The 16,376-nt window shown below is 45.9% G+C and overlaps 1 protein-coding gene across 1 annotated transcript; it reads left to right on the top strand.

Annotated features, from left to right (window-relative positions):
• Window positions 1–6,778: 6,778 nt before the first annotated feature.
• On the top strand, window positions 6,779–10,467 carry LOC136996604 (perilipin-3-like). The gene is made up of 7 exons (XM_067317499.1): window positions 6,779–6,820; window positions 7,574–7,769; window positions 8,721–8,803; window positions 9,038–9,296; window positions 9,512–9,711; window positions 9,859–9,987; window positions 10,093–10,467. Exons 1-7 carry the CDS (start codon window positions 6,779–6,781, stop codon window positions 10,465–10,467), a joined length of 1,284 nt encoding a protein of 427 aa, XP_067173600.1.
• The last annotated feature ends 5,909 nt before the right edge of the window (window positions 10,468–16,376 follow it).

Genomic DNA, 16,376 nt, shown 5'->3' on the forward strand with positions numbered 1-16,376 from the left:
GTCCAGCAGAAGGAGCAAACTTTGATGAGCAGCAGAGCCCAGCCTGTCCTCCTGGTGGCTCTGCTTACATGCTCAGAGTCAAACGTCTGCATATGCACATCACTGCATCGGAGGCTGAATGTGCCTCTTACTCCTGGTGAAGTGAAGTCAAGGACTTGAAAACTGGTGCTCACCAGATCTACACAGAGGAACTGTATTTCTCTAGTTACAGGGACTGTGGCTTGTCTTGAGCATGAGCTGCCTTTTGAATGGTAAGTGTGGAGTTTATAATCACTAATCCCTATATTTTATATGGCACTTTTCATTAGCAGATCACAAAGCATTTTGCAGAAGAAGGTCAAAATCATGATCTCCATTTTAAAGATGGGGACAAGGAGCTGAAGGGCCGCAGAAAAAGTCTCCCCACAGGCAGCTGACAGAACTAAGGACAGTATCCCACAGTTCCCACATCCAGCTCAATGATCTGGCATCTCTAGTCCCATTATTAACACTGGGAAGACTCCCTTTAATTGGTGTCGAATGTTTGAAAGTGGAAGGAGCTGTCGTCATGGATACAGCATCCACAGGCTCTCCTTTGACTTGGTTGGAGCAGTTCTCTTTCACAATAGCTCTGTGGTCTTCAGATGTCAATGCAACAATGAGCACAGAAACAGGGATTCATTTGCAACTGGTGCAGATGCTTACTATGCAATAAGAAGACAAAATAAATCGTTGACTGTAACCCTCTTAGATTAACTGAGCTAGCTGATTCACTGATTTCTCCAGCACCAACTGCTCAGGAGCAGACTGTCAGGCCCTGTTGAATCAGTTACCTTCCATGACTTGTGACATGAAACTTTCACTCAGTTTGTGTCCTTAACAACAGAGCATCAGTATTATCTCCATCCCCCGCCTTGGACACTAGCTCTCCTCAACAACATGTGGTCTCAGCACTGAACAGGGAGAACCCCCCCCCCCATTCCTTCACACACACACCCCCTAGCAAGAATATTTCAGCTGGTGACAGACATGGCTGAGAACTCACCTGTGGTGTTGCTGACATCCTACAAACAACCTCCCTGCCATTCCCTGCCTTCTCCCTCCCCATGCGGGGACACTCAGCTCATCAGAGCATCACACCATCTCCTTCTCAGAGGTGCCAGCTTTCCCATCTGAGCTCGGCCCAGCCCTCAGGTGGCTTCTTACACATCTTCCTTCCAATAAGAGGTTTTGCCACACTTTCAGAGCCAATATTCAGATTACCTCTGGCAGCACACCTGAGGGGTGGCACGTTAGGCTCACCTTGTGCAAGAACAGCCCTGGGGAAAGGGGCATTTTTGCAGTGCCTCACAGAGACCTCCTTATCCACAACAGCCTTCAGTTTGGGGAGCAGAACCATTTACAGGAATGAGCCCAGCTGGTGCAGAGAGTTTGGCCAGCTGTTAAAAATAGGGGTAGACTGATCCAGCTGTATTGCAGAAATGCTGATTTCTAACTTAGCTGTTTTAAAGAAGTGTATTTTTCTTCCTTGTCTAGTGTGGATGAGGTGGGTTAAATCATCCTTCCTATGTTAAATAAATTGAAATGGTAGCAGCACAGTCAAAGCTTGTGGCCAGGCAGCTTGCCCAAGCAAGGCTCAGCTCTCTGTCCTTCCACTAGTCTCTTCCAGATTGTTGTTATAGGGATTTACGAGCACTTGCAACACGCTCAGCACATCTGAGATAAAGGAGATAAGAAGCAAATCTCTGCTTCTGGATCTCTGTCCTCCCCCACCCCAGACTGGAACAGTTCCTAGTACATACTGATGGGTTAGGTTCAGTTCTGAAGACCAAACTTTGCTCAGCCAATTACTGTGTTCAGTCAATACCACCCATGCTGTCCAAAAAAAAAAAAAAAAAAAAAAAGCCAAACTCCTTTTCAGAGCAGTCAGCTTGATGTTGTCTGGTCCTTCAGAGTCAGTCTACTTCTTGGGTCCTTTGGCTGTTTTAGCAACCTGCCACTGAGTTGGATACAGTCTCTATAGCAGCGACTCCAGCCCTGAGATGCTGGCACAGGTTTTCTCATTGACTGTCAGTGGTCTAGCAGCAATGGATTCTCCACTTCAGTTCACCACTCTCAGCTTCCCTAATCTCTCTGCATCACCTTATATTAGGTGATCAGCCTACAAGCACAAGGTATAGCCAATACCAATTCTGGCTACCTCTTCCTGTCCTGCTTTACTTTCCCTCTCCTCCTCTGCTGCTAAAAGAGATGGGGAAAAAGGTTACCCATTAAACCAAAATAATTTGATTTAACAGATTCCAGGGGAAGGGGTATGCTGATCTTTATTGGAGGAGAAAAACCCAGACAAAGGAAACTCTCCTGTTTCTTTTTTCAAGAGTCTCCCTTTATTTTTGACCGTTCATCTTTATTTTCCTTATAAATACAGGTGCTCGGCAGCTTCAGCCAAGGCAACAGTGGTAATTGTCACCATAACTACACAGTTGTTGAAACCTGACTGTCCAGCAGTATGCTAAACTCCGCAGCAGGCTGACAGCTATCACACTCAATACATCTTTCTAAGACAGAAAGGCTAAGCAAGGCTAAGCCAATACTACAAAGGATCTGAACAGCAATTTCCATCTGGAGAGTTTCTGTTCCTCTGTGATACAAACCACTGGGACATGCTCTTTGGTACTAACAGCAGCATACCCACAACACAAAATTGCTTGCTGTTTTCTACCTCTGTATGAGTTTTTTTCTGCTAAGGGGACTTAGCAAAACATTTTACTTTCAAAAAGAGCCATGAAAAACAAGCGATAAAGAGTGGGTGCAAGAGGGAATAGTAGCAGTTTCTTGGAAATCAGTATGGTTTTGAAAGGTTTTCTGCAGGAGTACAGGTGCTGAGCCAGGATGATACACTCACCTCTTTGTAAACAGTTCTGCTTTTCTCTGATGGCAACTAAAGGAATTTAAGAAGAAATCTAGCTGTTTGCTTTTTACTGTGTGACAGCTCACACTCACCATAGGCAGTAGAAGCAAAAACATTAATGTTTTTTCATCTGGGAAACCCACAGGGTTTTACATACACACTACCCACGCACAGTCAGGCGTCTAGATCTAGGCGAACCATTTTAGGTAGACTGCAGATAGGTCTTACAGAATGTTCCTAGGAATGAAACGCTGACACTATAAGGAAAAAGCAGCATTGGGATTCATCTGGAAAGACCTTTTGAACTAGGCTAACCTTGTTGGGCAGGGAAGATAGACTGCAATATTGCAATGTAGATAGACAGACCATGACTGGACCAGGGGCTCTCGTGGAACACAAGTTGCAGCACCTAGTGATTACTGCTCCTCACCATGCACTGCATGTTCCTGCGGGACACAGTGAGAAATGAAGGTTATGTCCCAACACGTGGGTGAGCAAAGCTGTGGTGGGTAGCCAAGCAGAGGAGTGCCTCAAGTGATGACACATGACTTTATTTCAGAAAGCTTTCTGCATCATACACGCTTGATCTTAATTTATTTAGAGGTGGCTTGGGATCACCAGGCTTGCTTATTTTTTACATGCAAGAATGCCTGTTGTTACAAAACTGTTCTTGAATCCTGAGTACTCCTGGATTAGAAGTCATTGATCAGTTTTAAGCACTGCAGGGGAGGGATGATTTACTATCAACAGCAGGAGTCACAGTTCAGGGGAAACTTTTATATCAGTACTAGCTAGAGAAGTTGGTTCCCACAAGAGTAGGTATTAGAGGACTTATTCCCCTCACCTTCCTTCTCTTTTGTCCCTTTTTGTGATCCTACAGAGGCTCTAGAAGATGGTGTGAAAGGTCCCACCAGCCAGGCAAGAGGTCTATTATGTTCCACATACTCCAGCAGTTCATTCATGCACTCCTGGCCTGTGTTCATTAAATGGTGTTTCTGGGTCAGGATGTTCCTGGACAGGTCTTGGAAAGAAGCAGCAGCCTGCAAGGAGTTGTGGGTCTCCTATAATTCCTGCTGTACCTGCTGCATCTTGTCCTGGATGCTGGATGGGAAGCCTTGGCTGTTGGCCAGTAGAGTCTGCAGAGTGTGCTGCAGTTGCTGGGTGATGCCATGAGACATGGCCAGAATCTGGACCTCCAGCCACTACAGGGGAGGAAAGGAAGCTTTAGAAGCAGCTCCCAGTGCACCCACTCCCACCCCAAAACAGCTTCAGTGAGCCAGCATCTCCAGCAGACCACTACCTTCAGCTCCAAGGAAGTTGCGTCCTCACTCTCTTTCGGCTGCTTCTTGTTCCAGGTCAGCCACATCTGGTGCAGCTTCTCCTGCCCATTTTGAAGCTTCTGATCAATACCCTGCTTGACACAATCAATCTGGAGTAGGACAGGAAAGCGAAGACAAGGGTGAATTACTATAGCAGCAAGACTTGCCTTGTGACTACCCCAGCCAGCTTGTGAGCTGGCACAGAGATCCTCCTGGTCTTCACAGGGAGTAAAGGGGAAGACTGCTGTACAGCAAGCAGCTTCAAGACAGGACGCTTGGAGACAGAACAGTGTTCCTACCAGCTCAATGACCTCCTGCAACTTTGAGAAAGTCTCCTGTGTGACCATCTTGATCTTCCTCACTTTGGCTAAGAAGCACTGGTAGGCTTTTTGATGCAGATGAGTGGGCAAGGAACTCAGATGTGTGAAATAACCCTGATGGTCTGACTGCTGCTGGACAGCTGCCCCTTCAGTCCCCTCCACAGAGACCACAAGGTCAGCTGGAAAAAACAGCGATGAGAAGTTAATTGTTAATTGTCCTAGACTGCATACGACAGATGGTCAGCAGTCATGAAGCCTTGCAGGTTAGAGTCAGAGTGACCATGGCTTTTAAAAGTGTCTGTATCCCCCAAATATAGCAGGAACTGGGAGGCCGAGTACCCCAACCACACACACTCGCGCTACCTCTCTACATTGCAGAGAAGCCTAGAAAGATCTTCTTTGCAGATCTGCCTCACGCAAGTGTTTTCTGACCTAGTTCCTCATCTGTGATGGGGAAATGGTGATCCGATTTTCCTGGCACAGCTTCCACACTTCTGTCAGTGATCTTGCCTGCTTCGCAATCCACTGCCATGCCCTGGCTGGTCACCACGGACCTAGCAGACTCCAGGACTCTCTGAACAACTTCCCTGGCTGCCTCCAACACCGCCACTCTGATCGCAGCATCTTCGGCACCAGTGATGCTGGGTGACACCAGCTCTTTGATGCCAGAGAGAACCTAGAGAGAGATCAGAAGACTGAATGTACCCACTTCTGTAGAACAGCATTTGGTACAACCGTGAGGTTGATGAGACTATTTCAACATCAGAGCTATTTGACCAGCCCAGGTGGGGAATAAGTCAGACTACAAGTGTGAGTAAGCTCTGCTTGGGGTGCAGTTCACCCAGTTTGTGGGATGTGGAAACTGTAATGAGACTTGCATGGGACCTTCCACAAAAATAATCTGACAGTTTGTTAAAATTGTCATTGAGAGCTTCAGTGAGAAGAACGTGGGACAACAAATGTTAAGAAACTTCACCTCAGGTTAGAGTATTCAAATTTGTCAAGGGACAGTAGTCCAGCAGCAAGGATACAAAGAGTTTCCAGCTGTGCTCTAACATCTTCCCAGAAGATGGACTCTAGAACATGCATGTAGCAGAGTACCAACCCACCAGCTAGGAGAGAAGGGGACAGAAGGGCAAGTCAGAACAGCTGTGACAGCTCCAGAGGGTTCTGGCTTTGCAGCTTCAAACTTTTCCCAGTTGGGACAGAGCTGCAGGATTGAAACTCTCAATACAGAGTGCTCAAGTAACACTCATTTGTTTTTGGAGAGTAACTATTTGTTTGTTTCCTTTGTCTTTTAATCATTTCAGCAGGAAAGTCCAGCGCCAGGAGTGTCTGCACTGCAGCTACTGAGTACAGATTACAGTATGTTTGCCATCTAACTTCAGAATTTGCATTTAAGTCTATTGACTAAATGCACCAGGCTTGATCAGACAGTCAAAAGAGCCATTCAGGCAAAAATAACCAAAGGATGTTGGGAGTGAAAGGAGGAGCTGGTTTAGGCTGTTAGAAGAGCCTTGGGGTAGGAAGCAGGGGGAACGGACATCTGAGCCAGCCCAAGGGAACTGGCAGGTACCCGGGTCTCATCTCCTCTGTGAGGGAGAGCATTCCAGAAGAACATGTCATGGACACCAAGAAGGGGGGGGGGATGTTCCTAGTTGGCGAGAATTTCTAGTTCTGTGTTAGACTGAAGGATTAGCATTTTTAGTCAAGGTACTCCTTCAGTCAATATTGGTTCTTTCCTCTCCAGTAGAAGTTGCATGTATGTAGATTCAACTGGTCTGTAACAAGGCTTTTCTCTGGAGGTCATAGCCACCCACCACCCTTCTTTTGTTTTGTTTTGTTTGTTTCTACAGACCAGATTTAAGTCTAAATTTTATTGCATAGAAGTTCAGGACCAAGGCACACCATTTGCTGGGTAAGGGTTCAAAGAGATTCAATACTGAAGTCAGTTATGAGTGACTCACAAGATACCTGGTGGGAGAAGAGAAGAGAGCCTTGCTCTTCTCTCAGCCCAGAACAAGGAGACTGGCCAGGTCCAGCTAGACAAGCAAGTTCGCCTGGCCTCCCATCCACCAGAAACTGTTACCTTGTCATCTGGTTCTTGCAGGTTTGGCAACTTGTCTTCCAATTTGTCCTGTCCCAGGTAAATACATTCCTTCATTGTTGCAACTAAAGGCAAATCAGAAATCAAATGCATTTGAAAGTGAACGTGTAAATAGATCTTAGACTTTCTACATCCTGCCAGCATGTCCCCCACATCAGCGGGGGGGAGACACTTGGAACAGCAGGTAGGTACTCTGTGTGAGCTGTAACTGGAGCAGCAGCTTCTGGGTGCAGGTGTGAGGAAGCGGCTGCTACTGTGGCTAGGGGGAAACTAAGCCTGCCCAAAGGGAGGAGTCTCTTCTGCTCAGCCTGTGCCCTGCAGCTTCTCTGGGAATGAGTGGTGGCACAGCCAAAAGAGCAGGCCTGAAGACCCTGTAAGTAACCTGCTAGATTAAGCAAAATAGCCTGGCTCTTGCCTAGGAGTGATGCTTCTCTACACCTCTAGTCGAGAGCCTGGGCAATGCTTTCGTGGAATGGCTCCCATGTCTTGGGGGCCCCAAAACCTGATGCACTTGCCTCTGTGGACTGCAGCGTGTGTCTTGCTGACTAGTGTGGAGTCTTCCAGCTTAACATCAATGCAATCCTGTTCTGATAAAGCTTTTCCTGGAATTGTTTAATAACTACGTCAAATGAACTGGAGCTGGGCAAGGTTCTAGCAGTACTGAGACTGTCTACACTCTCCTCTGTCCCTTGGATGACTCTGTATTGGAAGAAAACCTTTCTGTTATGGACCAACCATAAATATCAATAGCGTTCCACAGCTTGTTTCTTTAGTGAGTTGCAGGTTTTGAAGTGAATATGAGCTGTGGTTTGCTCTCCTTCAACCAGACCAGGTTACTTGAACAGGCAGAAAGGTGAAGCTTTGGTGCAGGGCTGCATAGAAAGCTCTGTCAGGCTTGGAAGCCTCATGGCTTGTTTTATTTTTTTTGCCCTCGTAGGCTGCAATAAATCTGGTGGCTAACCTGACCTTGGTCAGCTCTGCCTGTGATGTGGTTTCTACAGCTTATGTCTCCACCAAGGAGAGCCACCCCTACATCAGATCTGTGGGTGAGGCAGCAGAGCAAGGAGTGAAGAGTGTGACTGAAGCCACAGCTACCTGTGTGCAAACGGTTCTGACTACACTAGAGCCTCAAGGTAATGTGGTGGGGAGGCTTACACCTGCTTGTGAGGGCCAAATCCCCTTCCCAGAGGGACTCCTAACTCTTTGGTTCCTTCCAACCCTGAAAGGAGCCCTTGGGTGTGGAAAGGCACCTCTCTCATTGACTTACTAAAGGGATAGCTCCAGACTTACAAGTAAAGCAAAAAAGGCTGAGTCCTAATCAGAGTAGTGTGAAGAAGTGTCTCTTCCTGAAGGACTGGATTTGACTCAGGTGTTGACTACCCTAAAACTGATCTTGCCAGGCCCAAAGTATTAGGTGACAGCTGCTTGTAGTTTGATTCTTAGAAGCCCATGGGGGCTGGAAGAAAAGCCCCACTTGGAGGGCTATCATTACTAATGGTCCTGTTTCCTGTGGAGCTGCCTTCCCCCCCCCCCCGACTCCCACAAATGGGAGGGGGGGGGAAGCAAACAAACAAACAAAAAAAACCCAAGAACCAGAACTAGACCCTCAGCATGTGAGAAGTTTTTAAACCTCATGGAGGGAGGGGGGCTGATCCTGATGGCAAGGGTCTGACAAAACAGCTGATGTGACAGGCCTGGTTTAACTCTAAGACCAGAGTGGGCCCCCTCCTGTTTACTGTGTGATTCTAGATCCCTGGGACATGGAGGCTAGGGCAGAAGTGAGAGCTAAGCAACTGTCTGGTCAAGAACTAAACAAGCTGCAGGTGGGACTCCAAAGTATGTGGCTATGTTCTTGCTAGTGCAAGTCGGGACTGGTTATTCTCAAAGTGAACAGACTTAGCTCAAGACCAAGCAGCAGTGGAAACCAAGACAAGCTGCTCAGCAAATCCAGTTTATATCAAAACACATCTGCCTGAGTGGGAGTCTTTACCCACAGTCCCTGCAAGGCAGCATAATCGGGAAGGCAGGACTTGCAAGATGAAATAGTAGAAAACCCAAGTCTTGACACCTCCTCTTTTCTGCAGTTGCTGTGGCAAACAAATATGCCTCCAAGGGCTTGGATAAAGTAGGGGAGAAGCTCCCTCTCCTTCAAAAGTCAATGGACCAGGTAAGAACCAAAGGCTATGCCCTCCTTGGCTGGAAGAGGAGGGCAGAGCTGGCCTTTACAAGGATAGAAATACTTCAAGTTCTCTTGAGGAAACAAATCTCTGAGTGCATAGAGTGAGCTCTCTTAGGAGTAAGAAAGCAAACAGGAGATACTGTCTGAAGACTCCTCTGGGTGCAGCAGGGACTGGGTCACAGAGCACTGCAGTTCTTATCTGACACTAACCTATTTCCGTAGGTTCTCTCTGACACAAAAGAGCTAATGTCATCCAGAGTGGCTGATGCCGAGGATGCTGTGAGCAGCAAAGTGACAGAGGTGATAGATGCAACCAAGGAGGCTCTTCAGAGTGGCATGGAGGCTGCCAGATCTGCAGTGACCAGCAGTGTGGCAATGGTTACAGATTCCAGAGTGTGCCAGATGGCTGTGAGCAGAGCAGGAGCTGTGCTGGAGGAAACAGGAGATGACCTCAGTCTGCCTATTGGAAATGAGGAACTAGGTCAGGAAGTGGCATATGTGCCTGCATATTTAATGAGGATCATCAAAATGGGGATACCAACCTTGTTTTCTCATCTTTGAAATGGGTTTAAGAACTAATAGGAAGTGCCATGTTGGAGGCTACCTGGCTCATAGTCCAAGCTCTCCTGATGCTTGTTTAGTTTTCTTATTAAGCATCTCTGGTCAGACACTTACAGGCATTGTCTTTCTCCTCAGCCAAACTGGCAGCATCTGGGGAGGGCACAGACATAATATCTGTGGAGCAGCAGCAGGAGAAGCAGAGGTACTTTGTGCGGTTGGGGTCTCTCTCTGATGAACTCCGCCAGTTTGCCTACCTGCGCTCAACTGATAAAATGAAGCGGGCCTGGCAGGGCATGCAGGAGGCCCTTGCACAGCTTCACTGCATCATTGAACTGGTAGGTAGAGCTCTGCCTCCCTGTTGGAGAGCAAGACAGGGCCAAATGTACGACTTGGTCTCAACCTCACTATGACAGTGACAGCTGTGTTGATGACCAGCAGGTTTCTGTCTTGAGACACTCTGATTCCCCCCCCTCCCCCCCCAGATTGAAGTGTTTAAGCAAGGATTTAACCAAAAGCTTCAGGAAGGTCAAGAGAAACTATGCCAGATGTGGCTGGACTGGAGTAAGAAGTGTCCTAGGGAGAGTGGAGATGCAAACTCTGCAAAGCCAGAGGTATGCCCATGGGGAGGGAAGCAGAGGGATCTGATTCACCCTTTCCCTGCTTGATTTCTTAAAGTAACTTGCTCCTCTGACCTTCTCCTTTCTGCCTCCTTCTAGGAGATGGAGTCTCTGGCCCTGCTCATGGCACGCAGTATCACACATCAGCTGCAGATCACCTGCTGTAAAATAGTATCTGCAATCCAAGGCCTGCCTTCAAGCCTTCAGAATAAGGTGAAACAATCTCTTGGTAACCTAGAGGAGTTTCATGCTGCTTTCTCAGCAGCAAGCTCCTTCCAGGACTTGTCCAGCAGCATCTTGACCCAGAGCCAGGGGAAGCTGGCTGTGATCCAGGAGTACATGGAGGAGCTGCTGGACTACCTGAAGAACAACATGCCTCTCTCTTGGCTGGTGGGACCCTTCTCTCCAAGGGAGGAGAAGGAAGCACAGGCAGTAGGAGCAGGGACCCATGAAACCTCTGCCACCCTCATGTAAAGGGAGTAAGGCTCTGAACACAGTCTGCCTGGCTCAGCTCTGGGGGGAGTCTTTTCTGGGATAACTTTACACACACACCATTCCAGCTGAGGGTGAGATGTCACATCTGTGGTGACTATTGGGTATTGATGAATTAAGTAAGAAGTCTTAAGAACTCTTGAGGGAGGTGAGGTAGCAGGGCCACACTTCCTAAATGGCTGTAGATCCATTCAGGAGTAGGGGCTGATACTTGGGCCAGAAGTAAAACAGCTGAAGCATCCAATGCTTCCTCCTCTCTAGCAAGGAGTTCATGATATGTCCTCCCAACTCAAGGGGACATTCACTGCTGTGCAGCCTGCTGCTGTGCAGGAGAGCTCAAGGGGCTCTAGGCTGCAGCGCTATTTATGGGCATGGAGTTTGACTCATGGTCATACAATATTTGGTGTGGAGTTGTACCTTTTTTTCTCATGCCCATTTCTGGCCTCACCAGTTGCAACCAGTATCACCTAGTTCCTCCTGGTCAGCTCTGGGCGCAGTCAGTTATTTGAGGTCAGCTGGGGCCTGAGATAAGGTGTTTGTGCATGGGGGGGATAGTTGTGCTTCACCACACTTTGGGCCTGATATGGGGGGGGGGTAGTTGCGCTCTGCCACACTTTGGGCCTGAGATGTGTGTGTGTGTGTGCATGTGGGGGGGTAGGTGTGTTCTGCCACACCTCTTATGCCTAATTCCCCTCTTAGAGTTATAGTTGTCTTCTGTCTGGTGAAGACTTCAAGGTCTGTGGTGGGAGAGTGGACTGCTGGAGTGGCTGCCTGGGAAAGATGCGGACCCATTGGGATGGGAAATCACTAAAGCATAGGTGACAGATACTTGCTGGTGCTGGTCCTGTTGGCACCACCATCTCCTAGCCAGGAGGTGCTCCAGTTGAGCCAAAAGCTCTTCAGCTACCAAGCTTAGCCATCTTCCAAACAGCTTCCCCTTCCCCCCACCCCAGACTTACCAGACTATGGAGTAGCTGAGGAGGATAGAGCAAATGCCTTGCTTGCCATTGGGAGTGAGGGACTGACATAATAAGAGTCATACTTGTTTCTCTTCTGTATGGCTTGCCTTCCTCTCAAGGAAAGAAGTGGAATCTGTTACCAATGTGAGTGCTGCTTCCTCCAGACTTAATGCCAGAGACACCAATATTAGCTTCCCTTTTCTTAGATGTTAGAAATGGGGACGGGGGAGGAGGCCCCCTTGTGGGAAGTAAGTATGGGTTTAGAGGAAGAACTCTTCCTCTATTTTTCTTCTCTTAAGCAGAAATGGCTACTGCTCCAGCTACACTTCTATCCCCACATTACTGTGTGTAATGGCTTAGCACTGTACCATGGCAGGTTCATGTGGCCCTTTAGTCTTGGGTTCAGTCATTCCACTGATACAATGTGATCCCCTGATGTGGTAAAGCTCCAGGTCCAGCTTCACTGAGCAGAGCACTTCAGAGACTATCAGATAACAGCCCAAACTCTGCTTCTCATGTGTAGCCACTAGGTCTCATTGAAGACAAAATAATAAGCCAATGACAATTGCCAGGCCAAGCTATTGTCGAGATCTGATGTGAGATAAATTGCAGGGGTCATCTCTCCTCTGGATGCTTTGATTACTGCCAAGCAATTCCTCCCTGGCAAAGAGCTCAAGGAGAGGCAGCTTCAGTCTGCCTGAGATCATCATAGCTGAGCTTGTAGGGAGGGAAGTGAGGCACTAATTGTAAGCAGTAGCAGAAGTAGTCCTGCTATTCAGTAGGAAATCTGCTGCAATTTCTCTTCTTCAACAGCAAAGCTGCACCTCGCTACCTTAGTGTCTGAACCTTGTTATTTAAACTTCCTTGGACAAAAGTGCTTCTTAGGAAATAATTACATATTCCCATACGCTATATTGATTTTAATATTGCAGAATGTCAGATTGTTACATTATATTGATTAGAATAGGCTATACTTGGGATCCTCGTATGAAAGTATAATCACAGGTGCTGGGTAACTGTACGGTCTGATGAACTAGGTAAATGTTAAGCAAATCTTGGCAACAGTAACTGAAGAAACCGTAAATGGGAAACAATCATGTAACTTAGCAATTCTGTTGATTATGTTATGTAACCGAATTCTATAGCAACTCTGTTGATTATGCTATGCAACCGAATACTATATATGTGATGGAATCAATCAAAGGGGTGGGATTCTCAGCTTTGGACATGAGTCCCTGAGACCCCGGGCCCTGAATAAAGCACCGCATATAACTGCTTTTGTAGTTATGTGTTTCTTTACGGGCAACAGTTTTCTGGCGACCCAGGTGGGACTTCGGGAGTAGTGTTGACGGTTCGCTTTCCGATTTTGCTCCGTGCCGGCACCGAGGAATTCTCGGGGAGCCATCGGCTGCGCCCGCTCTGTGCTGCTCCTGACATCCCAAAGTGGTAAGCCCGAAGGTGCTTTATTGTAATATTTGGTTGGGTGCCTGCCTAATAAGACGTGACGGCGATTCACGCAAGGTTGGGCTAACGAGCTCGAGGTCTGGTCTGTGGAAGCCTAGGCGCTGGCCGTCAGACGGAGCGAAAGCCCCGCAGGTCCAGCACTCACGGACATACGTGGCTGTCTCGTGAGTTTGGTTTGGTCTTTTGTTTCCCATCAGAGGCTATCTTTCCGTTTTCTACCCCGTAGATTTAGTGTGTGTGTGTGGAGTGAATGTGTAAGACCATGGTAATACCGGATAATTCTCCGTTAGGATGTTTATTAAAGCATTGGAAAAGTGCGGGATATTTTCAGAGTATGAGTAAAAGTCGATTTATAGATTATTGTGCGAATTGGTGGCCACAATATGAGTATGATGGACCCCGGTGGCCTGAACACGGAAGTTTAGATCCGGGTGTTATAGGTCCATTAATGAGATATTGTCAAGAACTTGAAAAATGGGATGAAGTACCATATGTTGATCTATTTTATGATTTACGTAATCATCCAGATATGCAGAGAGAATGTGGAATGTTGTTGGTACATCCTGAAAAAGGTAAAACAAAATGTGAAGGATGTGTAAGTAATAAGAAGTGTATGACTTGTTTGGCAATACAAAATTCAATAAGAGAGCCAGAGGATGTATCACTTTTAGTATCACCGACGGCCCCTGCGATGTCCGATATAGATGCAGGGGACGATAGTGATACTGATGGTATTAAGGCGGTAAAACCGTCAGAATCAATTAATACTGGAGCGATCCAGATTAAGTTAACACCGAAGGGTTCGCCAGGGCATTCATCATGCCCAAGACAAGCGCAACGAACCCCAATTGCACAGAGAACAAGACAAGGGAGGAAGGAACAAGAGCAAAACAGTAAAGTATTATTAGCCCCTTTACGAGAGGCAATTTTGGGGACTGATAAAGTATATGTGAAAGTTCCTTTTTCCCCAGGAGATTTAGTAATTTGGAAGCAATCAGCTGGAAAGTGTACAATAATAGGGAAAAAGAAACCACAAAGAGAAATCAGGCAGGATTATTAGCAATGTTACAACGAGTAAATCAAGGAATAAGAGGCAGAAGTAGAGGACGAGGTCGAGGAGGATGCAGGGTAGGAGGCATGCGGGGAATACCTCAAAATCAGCTAGGGATAAATCAGTGTGCGTTTTGCAGACAACAGGGACATTGGAAAAATGAGTGCCCAGTGAAAATGAATTTGGCCCAGCAGACTTCAGTAGGAGAAACACCAATGGCAGAAACAATGATGTTAGGACATTTGGGGCAACATAGTAGCTGACTAAGTGATGGATTAAAAGTGACAATAGAAATTGATGGGGAAGAGAAACAATTATTGGTAGATACTGGGGCAACTTATTCTGTTTTAAATACTTGTTTAGGAAAGATAAGAGATACGATGATAACTGTGGTAGGAGCTACAGGAAAAACAGAGCAACGGCCCTTTCTGCGGCCATTGCATCTAAATTTTAGGGGAAAAGAATTAGATCATGAATTTCTCTATGTACCGGATTGTTCTACATCTTTGTTAGGACGAGACTTATTGTCAAGATTTAATGCTAAAATAATATTTGAAAATGGAAAAGCTAAGTTGCAGATACCTGAGGAAGAAATAGCTAGAATATTTATAGTAAAAGAAATAGCTAATACAACAATACCAATAGAGGTAGAAAACGCTGTAGTACCATGGGTATGGGAGACACAAATACCGGGATTAGCAAAAGCAGCAAAACCTGTCATAGTAGAATTGAAAGAAGGTGTCCAACCGGTAAGAGTTAGACAATATCCTATACAGTTAAAAGCTAGGAAAGGGGTAGCACCATTAATTGCAAAATTTTTGATGCACAATGTGTTAGAAGAATGTGAATCTGAATATAATACACCAATATTTCCTATAAGAAAACCTAACGGAGATTATAGGTTAGTTCAAGATTTAAGAGCTGTAAATGCAAATCCTTATACATTGTTAACATCTGTGGCAGAACAATTTAGATACTTTTCTGTAATTGATTTAAAAGACGCTTTCTTCTGCATCCCATTGGCATTACAAAGTAGGAAATTATTTGCGTTTGAATGGGAAAATCCGAATACAGGAAGAAAACGACAGCTGACCTGGACCAGGTTACCACAAGGCTTCAAAAATAGTCCTACGATATTTGGGAATCAACTGGCACGAGAACTGGAGGATTGGAAGGAGCAGGGATATTTTCAATTACCATCAAAAGCATACTTATTGTTGCAATATGTGGATGACATTTTCGTGGCGACAGAAAGGTATGAAAACTGCATTACTGTTACAGTTGCGTTAAAATTGACATTGGGAACAAAAAATGGAAGTATTTGTGCCCCACATGGTGATTGCAGTTTTGGAACAAAAGGGGGGTCATTGGTTGTCATCCAGTAGAATGTTGAAATATCAAGCAATATTGAGAGAACAGGATGATATATTTTTAAAGATAACAACATGTTTGAATCCCGCTGAATTTTTAGGTAGCAAAATAGAGGAAGGCGAGCTGGAACATGATTGTATCGAGGTGATTGAACAAACTTACGCCAGTAGGGTAGATCTGAAAGATATTCCTCTTGTAAATCCTGATTGGACATTATTCACTGACGGTAGCAGCTTTGTTGAGAATGGAACACGATATTCTGGATATGCTGTGGTTACTAAGCTTGAAGTAATTGAAGCAAAGGCATTAATGCCAGGAACGTCAGCGCAAAAAGCAGAACTGATCGCTCTAATTCGGGCTTTAATACTGAGTACGGATAAGAGAGTGAATATTTGGACAGATTCTAAATACGCTTTTGGAATAATACATATACATGGAGCCTTGTGGAAGGAAAGAGGATTGTTGACGGCTCAAGGTAGTATTATTAAATATCGAACCGAGATCTTACAGTTATTAGAGGCTGTGTTACTACCTCAGCAAGTGGCTGTAATGCATTGTCGAGGACATCAGAGGGATGACAGCGATGTGGCACAAGGAAACATGAAGGCAGACCAGGCAGCCAAAATTGCTGCACGGCAAGTATGGACTGAATTAGCTCTAATACCTACTAAGGTAAGCCCGATTACTGCTCATCTCTCTGTAAATCCCTTTTATACCCAAGAAGATGAAAAATTAGCCGATTTGGTAAAGGCACAGAAGAATTCACATGGATGGTATGTAACAGGTAATGGACAAGTAGTAGTGCCTGCTACAATTATGAAAAGAATAATACAAACTGAACATAATAAATGCCATTGGGGAGCAGAAGCATTGGTGCAGTTTTTAAAGCAGAGCATTATATCTGCACAAATGTTAACAATAGCAAAAGGGGTTAATGCGAAGTGTTCAGTATGTTTAAAGAATAATCCGGTAATACGAAAACAAATTCAAATGGGAACTTTGAAAGTGGGAATAGAACCAGGTGACTATTGGCAAGTGGATTTTGC

This window comes from Apteryx mantelli, unplaced genomic scaffold (genome assembly GCF_036417845.1).
Source record: "Apteryx mantelli isolate bAptMan1 unplaced genomic scaffold, bAptMan1.hap1 HAP1_SCAFFOLD_53, whole genome shotgun sequence".
In the NCBI taxonomy this organism is placed as follows: domain Eukaryota; kingdom Metazoa; phylum Chordata; class Aves; order Apterygiformes; family Apterygidae; genus Apteryx; species Apteryx mantelli.